This window comes from Muntiacus reevesi, chromosome 2 (assembly GCF_963930625.1).
Source record: "Muntiacus reevesi chromosome 2, mMunRee1.1, whole genome shotgun sequence".
Taxonomy (NCBI): Eukaryota; Metazoa; Chordata; class Mammalia; order Artiodactyla; family Cervidae; genus Muntiacus; species Muntiacus reevesi.
Window position 1 is genome coordinate 9559077 of NC_089250.1, and position 19308 is coordinate 9578384.

The 19308-nt window shown below is 45.3% G+C and overlaps 1 protein-coding gene across 6 annotated transcripts in view; it reads right to left on the reverse strand.

The window, feature by feature from the left end:
* KIF16B (kinesin family member 16B) overlaps nt 1-19308 on the reverse strand; it is a 283334-nt gene that overhangs the window by 140680 nt on the left and 123346 nt on the right. For all 6 annotated transcript variants that reach the window (XM_065920888.1, XM_065920885.1, XM_065920886.1 and 3 more), the window contains exons 13-15: nt 5465-5584; nt 4369-4420; nt 2692-2829 (exon numbers count right to left, since the gene is read on the reverse strand). In XM_065920888.1, the coding sequence (XP_065776960.1) occupies nt 2692-2829; nt 4369-4420; nt 5465-5584 (310 nt within the window). The remainder of the gene's footprint in view (nt 1-2691; nt 2830-4368; nt 4421-5464; nt 5585-19308) is intronic.

The window sequence follows — 19308 nt, forward strand, 5'->3', positions numbered from 1 at the left end:
CACCCGTGTGCCCTCCAGTTACCCCTGTTGTTCACACAAGGGCCTGTGTGTTCCCAGATAGGGGCTGCCACTGAAGAGCCTTCCATGGTGATGTCTTGTCTGCCAGCCAACTATCATGACTTTCTGGGCCCAGGGCAGAGACAGCTTCTCACCATGATTAACAGCGCGGCCTGGCAGGCACTGCTGCCCTTACTGCCAGGCCCTGCCCTGGCTGCAAAAAAGCAGGGAGCGCTGCTTTGGTGACGACCACCAGGCTCTCACTGCGTCCTCTGTTTGGGCTGGTCCCTACTATTGCTGACCTTGGGCCTTCCTGGCCAGTTCCAGGGCACCAGCTATCTCCCAAGCTCCACTAATCTTGAAACCGAGAAATACTGAGAGCGAAAAGTGATGGAGATATCAATGGCTAGATGAATGCGTGGACGATTTGGAGACGGTCCATGGGCGGGTGCTCCCTCAGCTGGTTTTAGAATGTCTCCAATGGACTCTGTACTTCCTAAGAAAGCATGATCACCTTTGTCCATGCTCCATGTACTCTGTTTCTAAGATAACACCTTGCAACTGATTTCATGTATAATTTCACTAACACCAATAAACTACACGCTTTCCAGACCCCATCTGTACAATTCCTATATCACAGATATAACATTATAGTATGTAAGCATGAACAACTATAACTATAAAAACTATGTATAATATACCAAAAGGAGCTTAAGATATAATGTCAACATCTTTCTTCCTTTCCTTCTTGCAAAGTTCAGCACGAAAGCCGTTAGACAGGGTCGGACAAAGCAAGCATCAGACTGGGAAAGGAAGGCAGCTTCGGCACGAGGTGAGGAAGGTGTCTGCACTAGAAGGGTGGGGGCAGTGGTGGGACGCAGAAGTGTGACGCCCAGCATGGGGCATCACAGCCTGAGCAGGAAGAGGAGGGTCCTAGAATAAGGGGAGGGCAGAAGCGATAGGATACTGCGTACCTAACGGGAGTCCAGTTCATCACTGTCAGAAAAGGGGCTACAAGTAAGAAGAAGGAGAAAACTAGAAAGAACTCTAAGGTACTGGGTTGGAATTAGAGGCATTGGTACGAACTCCTGGTTAGAGATACAGATACCGAAATACAGATATTTCAATATGTCAATACAAACAGATACAGAAGTATAGTTGTGTATGTTATACACACAGACTCATTTTCCCTAACTCTGATGTGAGCAGCAACACTTCAATGAGCAATGAGCACATCTACTGCCCAGATCTTGGCTTCTAAATCCCACTCTCCACTAAAAGAGAGCAAAACTGGCTGATTCCAGAAAAGTAAAAGATGAGCCTGGAATACCTCATTTGTCAGAAAGTAAGGAAGTAATCACAGACGATAGGGACAAACCAAAAGAACACAAAAAACAACTTGAAAGAATTCCCACTGGCCAAATCCAGGACAATTTCGGCATCAAAATAAGCAATAATAGACAATGACCAAACTTACCAATAAAATAGCAACACATGTAACCTCACTGATTTAAATAAATGAACAAATAAATAGCAATAAAGGAAAGTTCCTTCTTACAGTAAAAAGCCAACTGATAAGTATAGAAAGAAGAAAATCTCCACATAGCAGCCATCAGAATAACAATTAAATCAGACCACCTCTCCTCCTCAAAAAAACCCAACTGACTCCAAAACCAGAGGGTGAAAGTAGGAGCAAGAACAGAGTATTTATGATTCTGAAATACCTTCCTAATATCCTTATTAACTAGAAAGTGGGGGGGTGTGGGGGAGATTAACTTTACTGTGAAGTAAGCCTAGCATCCTGCTCCCTAATTAAATGATCAACATGAACACCCTCAGTGATGCAACAAATAGAAATCAGGTAATAAGACGTGAGAAAAATGCAGCATCATTTCTCTACCATTCATGTCAAAAAATGATAGTAGTCAAATTACAAGGAACCATCAGATAAATTCTACATTTATGCAGGACAGTCCACTGCATATCTGACCTGCAGTTTTCAAAACTGCCAAAGTTATAAAGGTCAAGGAAAGGCCAAGGAACATGTCCAGACTGAAGGAGACTAGAGAGACGTGGCAGCTGAATAACGGACACTGCTGGGACAAGCAGCCAAGCTCAAAGGGTGTCTGAAATCAGGTGGCGGGAACGCGCCTGTTACTTCCTCAGTTTGGATGGCTGCATAATTCCCCCTGCTTGGAGGAAACACCCTGAAGTACTCAGGAACCCTGAGCAAGTAACTCAAATATCCTGAAAAAGTCCTTGCAAACTTTCTGTAACACAGAAATCACTTCCAAATAAAAAAAGATTGTATACAAGATCCTGTGTGCTATAGTTATAATTGGTCATAAAAAGAATATAAATAAGGTATAATAAAATTATTAAAAGAAGCCATTGTGTTAAGGTCTTGAACCTGAAGGGCACTTCTTTAACTTAATATAATTCCTTTAAAGTCATAGTTCCATAGTAGCAGTAACTTTTAAGCCACAACACAGAAGTTTAACTCAACAAGACGATGGGCATTTTATAAAGAAATACTCCAGCAAAACAGAAAAGAGCCTAACGAAGCTAACAGTCTTCATCCTTTTTATACCTAAACAAAATAATTAGTCCCAGGATGCACATGTTCCCCATTACCTAGCCAACTTGTTTTTAAGAAAAGACATGCATGAAGAACTGAGAACCAAAAGCCAATACCTTGATTGAGGTGTGTGGCCTCCATGATCTGAACGCCATTCACAGAGCACTGGGACCCACTCAGGGGGATCAGAGTCACCGTACCCCCAACATTCTCAAAGATGCAGTGCTCACTCTCCAAGTCAAGGCCGTGAAGAACTGAGAAGGGAAAACAAAGGAAGAAAATATGTCCTTTAGTACCTGGCGCAATGATTCCCAACCTTCATTTATTTTCTCAATTTGAACTGTGGGGGGAACACTTATGTTTAGTGAGAAAACTGAACTTCAGGAGTTCACAGCATCAACTGACAGAATCAGCTCTTACATGTCACTCAGTAGGGCTGGATATCACCGGAAACAAAGGACTTCATCTTCAGGAAAAAAAACAGCTGAGTAACGTGACTTAGCTGACTACCACTGAGACGCTTTGCGTGAGTCTAAATGAACTTCCTCCTCCAGTTACCCAAAGGTCCCAGTAAAATGGAAGGGGCAGATGGCCCCATGGTTCCAGGACTTACTGTGACCTCACTCTTACTGACGCTGCATTCCTGGAGCACAAACCAAAGGTGAAAGATGAACGTGGGAGGGCATGGATCTTGGGAGGCCCAAGAAGTCTCCAGAAGTCCTGAGGTGAACTTGACCTCCACAGAGCTCTCAGAGCATGTGGCTGCCAGGGCTACCTGCTCCCACCCAACCACCCTTCTGGTGACACATGGCCAGGCAAAGACACGAACACCGGTCACACAAACCTACGCAACTTCAGGTACAGTTCCTGGCCAGCTGCTCAGAAGCACAAACCAAACTGCTTCCACTATGCTCCCCAGACCTACACTGTGAACGGAACTTTTCTGTTTACAGAAAACACATGTGCTGGGCACTTAGCATCACATACAACAAACCCTAAGGTCAGCACGTAACTTAACAATGAGACGAGCAGGCTTGATGGCTACTTTCACCCAGAGACTTCCAGGAATTGGTTTCCAGCTCTCCCAAGTTCACGATAAACAGTAAATACACGTAGACTTGATTAACAGCTTACACTGGGCAAGAAAGCAAGTTCATTGCCAGCATTTCTAAAAGCCAGCTGAAAAGATACAATTCTTCCCCTGCCAATCCCCACCTTGCCCGCTCCACCACACAAACAGACACACACTCCACTATCACCACATGCACGCTCTGATTTACTCTATAAAGCCTGGCAAGACCTCACCGGGCTCAGGGGTTACAGCGCTGGTTAGCCGGGTACCTCACAGAGACTGTGGGAAAAGTCAGGAGATGCTGCTCTGCGTGTGTGAATGCTGGGCATGTGTGTATCTTCTGTCCTCGCCTATGTGCACGTACGTGCCAAGTGCGAAGGATTTCCCGTCAAAGGATCTTGTATCTTTTATCTGTACCTGTTGGGATGTCTCCACTGCGACAAGAGGTGAGTGGTTTAAAGAACAGCCCACCTGAAAGACGTGGCTGAAGACAGAAGGCACGTGGGCATGGGGAGAGGATTCGCAGCTCCATTCTAGTCACTAAACTAAGCGTTTGGTGTTGGTCATTTGAGCCAAGTTCAAAATTATGGAAATACACATTCTGATCAATGCTGCATTTGAAATGTTTCCTTTTTTATAATTACTTCAGTCATTCAAAAGCAAGTGCATTGAATGATTTCTTAAAAACCACTGGGGAGAGGAAGCTGATAAAGATTCTCACCAATATCTTGTTCTGTTGAAGCATCTTCTCTGCCGACATGTGTCTGACCTTCCTAGGGAGAAAAGCCAAGCAAAATTTATTAGTAAGAACATGAAGAATGGTCTCCTCTCCATCTTTCATGGAAGCCCCAGAAACCTGCTGGCAGGTGGGCGAGCTCTGGCTCAAGCAGAGTGCCCTAAGGCTCTGTAAGCACAGTGCGTGGTGTCCAGAAAGGGACACAGGACTCCTGAGGCTCGGGGCTCAGCAAGGCTGGCCTCCTGTTTCAGCATCAGTAACCTGCCCATGACTGCAATTCCACGGCTATTCCCAATCCTTTCCAACAAGTCTCTCCTCCAGCGGCCAGGGGTTTCTTTCTGTCTAAAGATATGGTTTAGGGGAGCCCGCAAAACACAGTATGGTACTCTTTTCATTGTAAGTCATGGATCAGAGAAAAGATACTGAAGTCAAGGTTACAGAGCCCATCACTGATGCAGATGAGGAAATTCTTATGTTGTGAAAGGGCTACTCTGTTTGGGAGCAGGCCCAATAATGTAGGCGGGACCTGGTGGTTCACGAATCTGCCTGCAACGTAGGGGGGCCCTGGTTCAACCCCTGGGTCAGGAAGATCCACTAGAGAAGGAAATGGCTACCCACTTCAGTATTCTTGCCTGAAAAATCCCATGGACAGAGGAGCCTGGTGGGCTATCGTCCAAGGGGTCACAAAGGGTCAGACATGAGTGAGTGACTTTCAGACACAACTTCATAATCAACCTGAGGGACCGGAAAACTGTACATACAAAAGCAATCGCAGTTTAGGCGCTGGTAGCTTTTCTTCCTAAGCCTGTCTTTTCATTCCTTACCTCCCTCTTACTGGTTCTACAAATTAGAAGGCAAAGGGAATGGATCTTCATTTAGCTGTAGGATGACATAAAACAGGAATTCCTAATACCAGAGAATCCCAATGAACCAGTGAAAATCCCCAAAGAGCTTGAGGATTTGTTGTACATTCTTTACTGTCACAGCGTGTTCATGGACACGGAGTATTACATTACACCTTGCCAGTGTCCGAGGGAAAGCTGAAAGCAAACTGAAAAGGATCCAGGCAAGCAGTTTCTACCTTCAAGTGATACAGGATCATGCCAGTGCTCAGGAGGTCGTCATAGATGCCGATCAGATGGGGCAGCTCGGAGTCCAAAACAACCCCAATCCCTTCCTTCCTTAGGGCCAGAGTCTGTTCCTGGAATTAGGAGGGAAAGAAAAGGAAGAGGTTACTTTGGGAAAAGAGAACTTCCTGTCAGGTGCTCTTTAGACTTTACACAGGTTTCTCCACTGGGTCAGTGGTAAAGAATCCACCTGCAGTATAACAGCCAAAGGAGACAGGGGTTTGATCCCTGGGTGGGGATGATCTCCTAGAGAAAGCAACAGTAACCCATTCCAGTATTCTTTCTTTTTTTTTAACTCCGGTATTCTTGCCTGGGAAATCCCATGGACAGAGGAGCCTGGCAGGCTACAGTCCACAGGGTCGCAAATCCAGTCTTCTTGCCTGGGAAATCCCATGGAGAGAGGAGCCTGGCAGGCTACAGTCCATAGGGTCGCAAACAGTCAGACTGACAGCACGAGCATGAGCATGGAAGTGTTAAAAATGAGCGATGTTTTTATTGCTCATGAAAAAAACTGCAAGAAAAAAGGATCATAAACTTCGTGCTGAAATCCTGGCATATGGTGGCAAAGCGAGCTTGGAACATATAAAAAGCTCAATATAAAATGAATTACATTTATTGCCAGATAAAGATGCATATACATATGTATAAATGCACATACACACACTCACACGAAGCTAAGCACAAATCTTGCCTTCCTGAGGAAGGGGTCTAGGACCAGTCGACTACAAGGTAATCTTTCTCCCTCTTCACAATCTTTATTTCACTTAATACCTAGATGTCTTCTGATTCGCTGGTTCTTCTTGCCGGTGACTAGGGTCAAACTCCACATGTCTATGACAGCAACCCCTTCCTGTGCATTATCTCCCATGGACCGGAGGTGGCTAACCCTCGGAGCCCTGCACCACCTTCTACCCACTGACCATCCCCACCTGCTAAGGGCTCCCACCAACCACCGCCACCACTTCCCTCGGCCCTGCACCGCCCTCCAGCTACCGCCAACTTCTCTGTGCCCCTTCAGAGGAAATCACCTCCAAAGAGTTCCTTACTTGTGGTCCTCCAGGTCCTCCCTATGGCACTCTCCAGTGCCATGGAGTCTGTGATCCCAGGGACTCAACTGTCTCCTGAATTTACTAGCAATCTACACAGTCATCCCTGTATATCCGAGAGGGGGCTGGTTCCAGGACCTCCTCGGATACCAAGATCCAAGGATACTCATATCCCTTATGTAAAAACACATGATTTGCATATATTCTACATACATCCTCCCTTATACTTTAAGTCATCTTTAGATTCCTTATAATACCTAATACAATGTAAATGCTACGCAAGTCATTGCAAACATAATGAAAATGCTATGCAAATATTTGCTGGAGCAAGGCAAATTCAAGTTTTACCTTGGGGAACTGTCTGAAATTTTTCCCCCCCAAACATTTTCGATGAGTGGTTGGTTGAATCCATGGATGTAGAACCTACAGACACAGAGAGCTCAACTGCATGCTAATGACGCTCAAACCTCAAGTTAAGGGGAAGGCAGACCTCTCCCTTAAAACTCCCCCCTCCTGTGTACAAACCTCCATGTCTCGATACACCTATGGCAACGCCAAGCAGGCAGCTCAAACTTAACACCTCCAAAGATCAATCCTTGATTCCCACTGCCTGCCACATCTGCACACTAGCCCTTCTCAGTAAATGCCAGTCTTCCTTACAGTTGCTTGGACCAAAAACTAGGCTGTCCTACTGTTTACAACAGCCAAGACGTGGAAGCAACTGAATGTCCATTGACAGAGGAATGGATCATGGAGATGTGATACATATATCATGGACTATTAATCAATCATTAAGAAGAATGAAATCATGCCATTTGCAGCAACATGGATGGATCTGCTGCTGCTGCTAAGTCGCTTCAGTCGTGTCTGACCCTGTGCAACCCCACAGACAGCAGCCCACCAGGTTCCCCCGTCCCTGGGATTCTCCAGGCAAGAACAGAGGGGTGGGTTGCCATTTCTTTCTCCAATGCATTAGAGTGAAAAGTGAAAGTGAAGTCGCTCAGTGTGTCCGACTCTTCGTGACCCCATGGACTGCAGTCTACCAGGCTCCTCCGTCCACGGGATTCTCCAGGCAAGAGTATTGGAGTGGGGTGCCATTTCCTTCTCCAATGGATGGATCTAGAAAATATTATATTAGGTAAAATGAGCCAGACAGAGAAGGAGCAATATCATATGACATCCCTTACATGCAGAATCTGAAAAGAGAAGATACAAATGAACTTATTTATAAAACAAAGATTCACAGACTTAGAGAAAAAGCTTATGGCTGCCAGGGAGCAGGACAGGGAGAAGGGATACTTAGGGAGTGACTAACACTACACATACACTACACACTGCTATATTAAAATGGATAACTGACAAGGACCTACTGTATAGCACATGGAACAGTGCTCAATGTTATGTGGCAGCCTGGATGGGAGGGGAGTTTGAGGGATACATGTGTATGGATGGCTGAGTTCCTTTGTTGTTCATGTGAAACTAACACAACATTGTTCATTAGCTATACCCTAATACAAAACAAAAAGTTAAAAAAAAAAAAAGTTATCCTTTGTGCATGCCTTTCTCTAAACCCTTCAACACTCAGTATTGACTCTAGCTTCAAAATATGCACCCAATCCAACAACAAATCACAGCACCACACTGCTCCCTGGCCCCAAGCACCAGCACCTACAGCAAGGTGGCCGCAGTAATCCTGGTTGCTCCAGCCCGTGCCCAACCCAGGGTCCACGCTCTCCTCTGCAGCCACAAGGGATGTTAGGGCAGGCCACTCCTCTGCTGGGGTCAATTATGCAGCCTCCTTTGCTCTGCCAAAGCCAAAATCTTTGCAAGGTTCTACGAAACTCCGTGTGACCTCACCTCTCCGTGACCTCCTGCCGCTCGACCCCAGCACCCTCCTCCCCGGGAACCCCAGCTCCCTGCTGCTCTCCAAACCTGCTCACCCCTTAGGGGTTCCTTCTACTTTAGTGGCCACTCTTTCCTCTGTTCTTATTTACTCTTTCCCTTTCCCGACTAGGTTTTCCAATCCTGGCAGCACCAACATTTTGAACCAGATGGTTCTCCGCAAGCAGGGCTGCTCTGTCCACTGTAGGAGCCTTAGGAGTGTCCCTGGTCTCTGCCTTCCAGGTGCCAGTGAGACATATCCCTCCCCCAAGGCTGTGAGACGTTCCCAGACACCGAGAAATGTCCCCTGGGGAACGAAATCTGCCTCAAGAGATTGAGGCAGGAGAGACTTGCCTTCAATGCACACAAAACGTGGCCCTCACTTCCTCAGGGCTCTGCTCCAAAGCCTCCTTCCCCACCACCCCATTCAAGACAGCAGTCACTAATCTCTTACCCTGAGTTGTTTCTCTCTTAGCAGTTACCACTCTCTGCACGTTATATAAGAGCTTATCCCTTGTCTCCCAACTAGAATGTAACCCAACACCTAATTTCATGTCCGATACAGAGATGCTCCTCAGTGAGGATCTGTAAAATGAGCGAATGAGGGGTGGCGCGCGGCGTGGCGCGCCACCGTCACTGCCGCCGCGGCCGTCGGGAGGGGGCTACCCGGCGGTCGTTGTGTGGGCCGTGGCCGTGTGCGGTGCGCGCGCGCGCCCCCCCCCTCCCTGAAAAAAAAAAAAAATGAGCGAATGAGTGGGCAGACACTCGGAGAAAGGCAGGCAGGAGGGTCTCGGGGATGAGACTGGGAGGCCCCCAGGCCCATCTGCCCTGAGACAGCAGACTGGAAACCCAGGTTTCAAGGCACAGGGGGAAAGTGGACAACTCCAGCAGAGGTGGAAATACCAGCCTGCAGGCCGGGCTGGGCTGATGAGACTGCGCCCCATCCCAGAGCGCAACACCAGGCTCAGTGACCACAGGCCAATGGGAGCCATGGATGAGCCAGTCCCGTGCTGCTGATGGGGGCCCTGGGGCAGGGGTGCTCTGAGTGAACACCTCCCTCACCCCCTCGTGTGGCCGGACATGCTGAGCACACTCCAGTTCTGGACTCCGAAGCCCAGCACAGCCCGAACAGAGCTGGCACTCCTCACATCCCTGGATGGAATAACTGCATCCTGTGTCATTTAAATATTGCATCAGAGCCTCCACCACACGCGTGCAGAGCTGGAGTCAGGCCAGAGGGTGACGGAGCGGAGTGGGAAAGATAGATGGTTAAAAAAAAAAAAAAAAAAACATAAAAATCACCACTTGAGAGAAAGCAATTTAACAACCATTAAATAGATACGCAGAGGAAATGACCAATGCATAACTTAGATTCAAGAAAAGGAAATGAAGCGTATCATTGTTCTTCAATTACTCCTCTTATCAGCCGGGCTCCCTCACCAGGCCCAGAACATCAGACTGAGAGGCCGGGACTTCATCTTCCCAATTGACCACACCAAGGCCCTTGCAAATCCTGGCTGAAATGAACCCTCAATATACCGACCCCAACTCCTGCTTCTCTGGCAGAATTCATGCTTTTTCTCTTGCCCATAAAGTGGAAAGTCTGTGATTTTTTTTTTTAAAGATATATATTGCAGTGGAGAATTTAATCATACAGCCTCATTTCATAAAACAAAGTCCTCCCTGGCAGGCCTGGTAGCTGTGAACTGTGATGACGCTGCACTCAGGGCAGGCGGCTCCCGGCCATGGACTGTGCCCGGCCGCCAGGCTCATGTGAAAAGGAGAGGAGAGACTGTTCTCAGAGGTCCAGACACACAGTATTACCCTTCTCCATCAAAGTACACAATAACCCAAAAAGGAGAGCGGTGGGGGGGTGTTTTAAACTCTTACAGCTTCCACTCACTCAAACTAGAGAGACTGTTTAGAATACATCCCGGCGTAGTTTAACATTCTGTTTTTTAACCCACTGGAAGACATGTTCTTTTTCCTTCCTTAAAATAAGTCTCATACACAGATTTTAAAAATCATTTGAAATTTGTAACTTCAGAGCCGTTAGGTCAAAAGCATTACTTGTTTCATCCACAGCACATGCGCGCCCACACACATACATGCACATTCTCTCTCCCTCTCACACACACACACATTTTCTTCCACACATAGAAGGGGTAAAACCTGAATTAACAGAAAGTCTCTGAGGATCGGGGGTGGGGGGGCAGATGAATTTATGATTAACACTGCCCTAAAGCTCTACGACATTCAAGCTGCAGTCACTATATGATATTATAAAAGTGTCACCTCATAAAACTAAAAACGAGGGTTTAAATTATTGCTTGAGTGAAAAAGTAATTTCAGACAAAAATATCTATCACGTATAAAATATTTATTGAGTGGCATCTACTGTTATACATAATTGATGAAACACCTCTTTCAGATAAGATGGAATATTTAACAGAGCAGAGCTGGCAATCCCTTTCCCAACACCAGGCACACAGGGTTCCAAAGACAGAATGTGGTCAAATTGTATGGATGCACATATTCTGTATTGAAAGAAAGCTTCTGACAACCAGTGTTTGAATAAAAAGGAAACTATAGCCTGACAAAAAGTATAAGAAGATAGAGTCCACTTAAACATGATGCTCATCACATTTCCAAAAATATGTTCAAAACGATTTTCTTCAACCCTGAATCTAACACCTGTGTCAGGGACTTCCCTGGTGGCCCAGTGGTTAAGGAGCCACACTTCCAAGGCAGGGGGCCTGGGTTTGATCCCTAGTCAGGGATCTAAGATCCCACATGCCTTGAGGCCAGAAAACCAAAACAGAAAACAGAAGCAATGCCGTAACAAATTCATAAAGGCTTTTAAAACGGCCCACATCTATAATAAAATTTTTTTTAAATCTTTAAAAAAAAAACAAAAAAAACCTGGCCCCAGCAGTGCCTCTTCTGGCATGACCAGGGATTCAGGTGAGGAGCAGGCACGGCTGCCAGGGTTACAGGGAGAAGCCACAGGGCCTGGCTCACTGGCAGGTCCCATGTGACTCCACACTCCTTCGTTAGACTCAGCAGGAATTCTCCCTGTTTTCATCACAATCACATCCTTAATATCTAACCCTGTGCCTGCCAAAACACAACAGCCTTCCCGAAAAAGTAGGTGAAAATCAAGACAAAAGCTTGTCAATAAGAAAGCTTGTTTCTCCCTTTTGAGAAGCCTTCCTGAGAGCTAGGTCTTGCCTGGGAAAGACTGGGAAAGCTCTGGCAAGGTGTCTGCTCCACCTGAACTCAGAGTTCCAGAGGGACAGAAACTGTTTCCACACATCGAGTAGGTGGGTGAGAAAGGCTCACCAGGCACCCAGCAGTCACTCAGTCACTGCTGATTATTTGGTGCTGTAAGTAGTTGGTGGTTTTACATGTTTGTTGTTGTTGTTGCTAGCCAAGAATTAAAAGCCAGACTTTTTTTCTGGTGAAAATTCTGTTTATGAAGAATCACGCGTTTCACTAACTAGAATTGTGTGAAACTGCCTCACAGCAGACTGTGCACTTAACTTCCGCAAACCTGACTATAACAGCAGAAGAGGAGGGGCCGCCATGATGGGGGCTTAGAGAACCTGGCTGGCTTGCGTATGAGGAGGAGGGAGGGAGTCAGGCGGATGGGAAGACTCTTTTTTTTTTTTTTTTTTTTTTTTAATATTATTTTATTAGTTGGAGGCCAATCACTTTACAACATTTCAGTGGGTTTTGTCATACATTGACATGAATCAGCCATATAGTTACATGTATTCCCCATCCCGATCCCCCCTCCAAAAAATAAAATTATCTTCTAGCATAGATGCTTTTAATTAAAAAAAAAAAAACCACCTGTATGTGATTTCATTTGAACTTAACAGAAGAAAAGCAACTGAAGTATTTTTTGAATTTTAACCAGCTGTGCCTGAAACCATGTAGGTTTGTGTGACCAGTGTTTGTGTCCACTCCTGGCCATGCATCACACACAAGCAGGTCAGGGTGGTCAGGCGGAGTTGTAGTCAGCGTTGCAGAAGTTAAGTGCACTCTCTGCTGTGAGGCCACCCCACAAAAACCAGGAGCCACTGAGAACTCTGAAAACAGGGACTGGTTGACACACAGAACACAAACCTGACTAGGAAGAGGGAAAAGGGAAATGAAATTAGGAAGGAAGGAACAGCCTCATAGACTCTATGTGACAATTTGACTGACTAACCTTAAGACTCTTCCAACTGTTTTACATGCTCCTCTTAATGAGAAATAAGGAAACTAGAGAGTTTGCAAGAGTTGCAAAAATCTGATAAATATCAAAAAAAGATTTTTATTGCTAGGGAAAAAAAGTCCTGACACTTCCCAGTAATACTTTCCAGACAGCTCATCAAGTAGATATTGCTGACTTATTAAAAAAATAGCTCACCAATTTGACTAGCAAATGTTGTCAAGTAAATTGCATGTTTCTTTTACAATATACAAATGGCAAATAGTCACAGTCAACACAAGCCAATTAGCTCTGAAATCCTGAAAGTATACAAACTGGCATTCACCCAGAAGCTTCAGTTTTTTGTATATCCTTGTGCACAAAGAAAAATCCTGTCCATGTTAACTGAGGAAGGAAAGAGCTGCCAAGATAGCCAAAGTCGATGAAGCTTGTACCTGTCAACTGCCTGCAACACCATCCCACCGTCCTGCACCCTTTGTTCATGTAACCTGGCCCGGCAGGGATAAAAAGGAGTAAAGATCTCCACTTTCCTCCGGGAAATAACTTTTTATTCTCACTGTGTTCCCAGAGGGCACAATGAGGTGAAGAAAAACAACCTTTGCTGCCTAGAGGCACATCGACATCCCTGCAAGGCTTCCTGGTAACATGTAACCTCCCTGTGACAGCTCTACTGATGCTCTTGGACTCGTAAGATTTTAATTACAAACACAGGGAAGGGAAGGAAGAGCCTGTGAGAATCCAGGACGGACTGGAAATACCTGCACTGAAAGCGTCGGGCAGGTACCGCAGACCCAGACAGGCCAGGGAGGGCCGGAAACCACCCTTGTCCCAATGAGGAAGGAGGAGAGAGATGGTTCTGGGGAGAAGAAAGACTTAGCAATCCACAGGCTGAAGAAGGAAAGGAAGGATCAAGTGTGGCGACCTCGACGTCACCCTGACCCTCTCTGTGCCTCTAAGCCCCCTGCGAACCCTCAGCAGATCCACCAGCTCTACCCACACGGCGGCCAGGTCTCCACGGCCGCTGCCAGCACCACCTCCTGCGTGGTCTCTGACCGCCCCCGCGGGTCCTCCTGCTTCGTCTCTTGCCAGCCTGCACTCCGTCCTCCACACGACGGCCACGGTCTTCTTCCCACAATGCCAGGGGTTCGCACACAGAGCCCTTCAATGGGCTTCTCGTGCGTTTAGCACAAAATGGCGCCCGCCGCGCGCCTCCTCAGGCCCCGGCCCACCGCCTCGCTCTGCCCGCCCCACCCTCCACGGGACCCCCAGCGTCCAGCCACAGGGGCCTCCTCATCCCCAGCAGGGCCTGGCACTCGCTGTTCCCTCTGCGGAGAAACTCTCCCCCTACATCTGAGCTCGCCCCTTCCTGGCAGCCAGCCCGTACCCGCCGGCTGCCTGCTCTCTGAAGATGGAAGGCCCGGCTAGTCAGGCGGACGGGCCCTCGCTCACAGAGCGCTCACCTCCCACGAGAAGAACCGCACCCCTCCTCTCCCTACCCCCAGGCACATCCCACCATTCCACCCGGCTTGCTGTTTCCAGAGCACTCCAGTCTACCAAAATTATGTGTTTATTGTCTGCCTGGCCCCCCGGGAGGCAAACACTGGACCCAGGACAGTAAGTCAGGCTCAGGAAACAGGAGCGCAGGTGGGGGTCGGCGAGGGGCAAACGACTGCTCTGATCCCAAGGCTGACCCTGTCGCGTCAGTCCTATGGGCACACTCCCCGCCTGGCAAAAGCAGCTCCTGAACCCCAAAGGAATGCTTCAAATGGCCAGAGACATCGGAAGCTTATAAGGGAATGCTGCTTGCATATGAAGGTTGGATTCCAAAAGGGAGTCGTCATAAACAGTTTAACGAGTGTTCACAACAGCTGTGCCAGCCATCAGAAAGTTGATGTCATGTTGGCCCCTATTACTGCTGCTAAGTCGCTCAGTCGGGCCCAGCTCTGTGCGACCCCACAGACGGCAGCCCACCAGGCTCCTCCATCCCTGGGATTCTCCAGGCAAGAATACCAGAGTGGGCTGCCATTTCCTTCTCCAGTATTACTAATACATTATAAAAACCGAAGTAGGAATGCAAAAACCTCGCTCCCTGCCCCGCCCGAAACAATCCATGTTATAGTACCCGCGGTCAAGACAGGACAGATGGTGAACAGCCCCGGACTAACCAGGGCAGAAGCAAGAAGGGAAGAACCTGACAACCGCCTCGCCTCCTCCCCAGTACTAGCAGATAGACCTCTCTGGGCATTCCAGCCGCTACAGTAAACAGAACTAGTGTTGTCCTTTCAGTGAACAGAAGCTCTAGGGACAGTTCAATTTCCATCACACCTCCCAGTGAAGAAACAACATTCTTGATGTAAATTCTGAACAGCTAACTGCTGGCAGGCAGTTCAGAGAGATGCTACAGATATCTCTCCAATGAAACCGGCCTTTGCTGGCTCAGAAAATCACCCAGATGTCAGGATTTAAATTATGCAAAATGCATAATCCCAATTAAAGAAATTACGTGTGAAAATATGCAAGAGCAAATTTCCTTGCATTAATATTTAACTAGCCTTTTTAAGTAGAGCAGGATCTTGTGATCACAAGAACTTTAGTGTATCTGACCTAAACAGAAGCCCAAAATACTCAGGAAGGTTCACCAGAAGGATCTACAAGGGCGTGTTTTTTTGTTTTTTGTTTTTATCATTTTTATACAGCACAAACTTTAACCCAAGATGAGAAAGCAGAATGAAAGGATCACCTTAAGTGATGCATTGTAACCCAGAAAGCTCCACTCTGACATCTGCCTTAAACTTCAATCTTATAAACCTGACTTCCTTATGGTTCTTACCCACAGAAATATGTCCCACTTGTCCCCACCTCCAGTCTTTGTTCCTGCGGCAGCTCTCTACATCCTTCCTCTCCTGAGTCCTAGCCATCTTCCCCTCCCCCAGGAAACACCTAGAGTCTCCTCACGTCCACAGCGGATCCTTCCTCTCAATGACCACAGTTATCTGGCCTGATCACCTGCATCTTAGTCAAAAATGACTAGTGTCTTTACACCCATGCCCTGCTTGACCAGTAGGTCAGTCAAGGAGTTTTTAAAAACACCATGCCTGACCCCTGCAGGGGCTTCCCTTGTGGCTCAGCTGGTAAAGAATCTGCCTGCAGTGCAGTAGACCCTGGTTTGATTCCTGGGTCAGGAAGATCCCCTGGAGAAGGGACAGGCTACCCACTCCAGTATTCTTGGGCTTCCCTTGTGGCTCAGCTGGTAAAGAATCCGCCTGCAAGGCAGGAGACCTGGGTTTGATCCCTGGGTTGGGAAGATCCCCTGGAGAAGGGAACTGCTACCCACTCCAGTATTCTTGCCTGGAGAATTCCATAGACTGTATAGTCCATGGGGTCACAAAGAGTCGGACATGACTAAATGACTTTCACTGACCCCCTGCAGTTCCTTTCAGTAAGCATCTCATTTAAAGTTGGACCGGGTAAGGGTATTTTCTTAAGTTCCCAGGTATTTTGCATCCATAATTTTCTGTACTCCCAGTAGGAATGAGCCTCTGATCTGCTGGGTGCACTCAGGATTTCCGAAGGGCGAGTGCTGTACTTCATTCTCCAGCCAGCAGAAGAATCTGCAACTTGTTCAGCTCACACTTACGAGCATCTGCTACTACCTGTCAGGTCAACTTAAAGCTGTTTGCTAGATTATACAGAAAATGTCTTCAGCTTCTGTTTCAAATGTGTGTGAAGGATATATCAATGATTCAAGTGTGTGTGTGTGTGTGTATGTGTTTTAGCTTGGGCTGCCATAACAAAATACCACAGACTAGATGGTGTAGACAACAGAAATGGACTGTTCACAGTTCTGGAGGCTTGGAAGTTCGAGATTAAGATGTTAGCAAGAAGTTTTATTCTGGGGCCTCCTCTCTTGGCTCAGAGAGAGCCATCATCTCACTCTGTGCTTTCATGGCCTTTCCTGGGTGTGTGTGCACCATGCGGGAGAGGGAGAGGTAAGGCCACAGGCCTACTGGATTAGGGTCCCATCCTTATGACTTCATTTATCCTTTCCTTAATTTCCTTCTAAAGGCCTTACCTCCAAATATAGTCACACTGGGAATCAGGGTTTCAACAAACAAATTTTGGAGGGACACAGTGCAGTCCATGGCAGGGTTTGTGTGTCTAATATATACATCATATACTTATAAATATAAAATATATTACAAATGCAATACATGTATTGAGGTAGATAGGAGAGACAAGAGAGATACTGAGCCTAGTAGAGATGTCTCATGCAAATTAGAAACAGAGATTATTTTCTCTGGGCCGTTTTTTCTTTATACTTTTTCACTTTCCCAATTTTCTATAACAAACACTTATAATAATACAATGCAGGTAATAAAGAGTTTTTAAATAAAATAAAGGAATATACTTCCATATGAAATTTCTTAATTTACTTAATTTATTCCAATTCTCATTTAAAATATATTTTAAATAATCTCAAGTAATCTCCAAGGCTGAGTTTTACTGTATGTTGTATAACACTCTGAAGCTGGAATTCTAAAATGATAAGACAAAAATGCATCAGCCAAACTGAAAGCCCAGAGACCATTTCTCCAAACACCCTCAATATGGAAAATCAGGCCACAGCTAACATACTGAGTAGTGAAAAGCTGATAGCTTTCCCTCCAGGATCAGGAACAAGACAAGGAAAAAGAAATAAAAGGCATCTAAACTGGAAAGGAAGAAATAAAACTGTCTTTATGTGCAATGACATAATATTATATATAGAAAATTCAAACTCTACCAAAAAAAATGTTATAATTAATAAATAAATAAAGTTTCAGGACACAAGGCCAATATATAAAAATAAGTCACATTTCAATACCCTAATAACAAACTTTTAGAAAGAGAAATTAAGAAAACTATGACATCTACCTTGCATCAAAAAGAACAAAATAACTAAGAATAAATTTAACCAAGGAGGTAAAGGACCTGTACACTGAAAACTATTAATGAAAAAACTGAAGATACAAATAAATGAAGAGATATTCCATTCTTATGGAATGGAAAAATATTGTCAAAATTTATAGGTCCATTCCACTCAAAGTGATCTTCAGGTGCAATGCAATTCCTATTAAAATTCCAATGGCATTTTTCATAGAGATAGAAAAAAAAAAATCCTAAAATTTGTATGGAGCCACAAAAGACTGAACAGCCAAAGCAATCTTGAAACAGAACAAAACTAAAGAAGGCATTATGCTTCCTGACATCTAACTATATTACAAAGCTATTGTAATCAAAACAGTATGATACTGGCATAAGAACAAACACACAGATCAACAGAACAGAATAGAAAGCCCAGAAATAAACCCACACACAAGTGGTTAATTAATTTATGATAAAGGTGCCAAGAATATGCAATGGGGAAAAGACAGTCTCTTCATTAAATGGTGCTGGGAAAACTGAACAGTCACATGTTAAAAATAAAACTAACCCCATAGTTTACAACATACCCAAAAATAAATTCTGAAGACAAACATAAGTCCTAAACCATAAAACTCCTTGAGGAAAACACTGAGGGTAAGCTCCTTAACATCAGTCTTGGCATGATTTTTTGGGGACATGACAATCAAAAATAAAGGCAACAAAAGCAAAAGCTCAAGAGTTCACAATGCTGCTAACAACAGCATGTAATTTAAAACTTATGAACTGTTTCTGTCTGGAATTGTCCCTTTAATATTTTCAGACTGAGGCTGACCACAGATACTAAAACTTTAGAAAGCAAAACCACAGCTAAGGCAGGACTACTGTACATGAAAAGGTGCTCAACATCACTAACCACCAGGGAAATGCAAACCAAAACCTCAATGACATCACCTCCCACTCCTTAGAATGGCTATTATCAAAAAGAAACAAGTGTTGGTGAAGATGTGAAGAAAAGGGAACCCTCGTGTGCTATTCGTGGGAATGTAAATTGGTACAGCCACTATGGAAAACAGTACTTTTTTGAGGAGGTTTTTCAAAAAATTACAAACAGAACTACCATATGATCCAGCAATTCCACTTTTGGATATTTCACTGAAGGAAATAAAAACAGGGTTTTAAAGAAATACCTGCAGTATCCATAATCACTTCAGTATTACTTATCAAGGCCAAGATATGGAAACCTAAATGACCATCAGCACATGAATGGATAAAGAAAATGTGATACACACACACACACACACACAATGAACTACTGTTGGCCAAAAAAGGAAGGAAACTCTGCCATCTGCAACGATAAGAATGGACCTTGAGGGCATCATGCTAAGTGAAATAAGTCAGAAAAAGATAAACACTATATGATCTCATCCATAAGTTGAATCTAAACGAACCCAAGTAATAGATACAGAGATCAGACGGGTGGTGGCCAGGGATGGGGGCGGGGGGTGAGGTGAAATGGGTGACAGTGGTCAAAAGGTACGCATTCACAGTTAGAAAGTATCAGTACGTATGCTACAGGGATGTAACGTGCAGCCTGGTGTCTCAAGTTAACAACACTGCACCATATAATCAAAAATTTCTAATAGGGTAAATCTTAAAATTCTCATTATGAGAAAAAAAAAATGTGTACCCAAGTGAGATGATGGATGATAACAAAACTTACTGTGGTGATCACTTGGCATTATATACA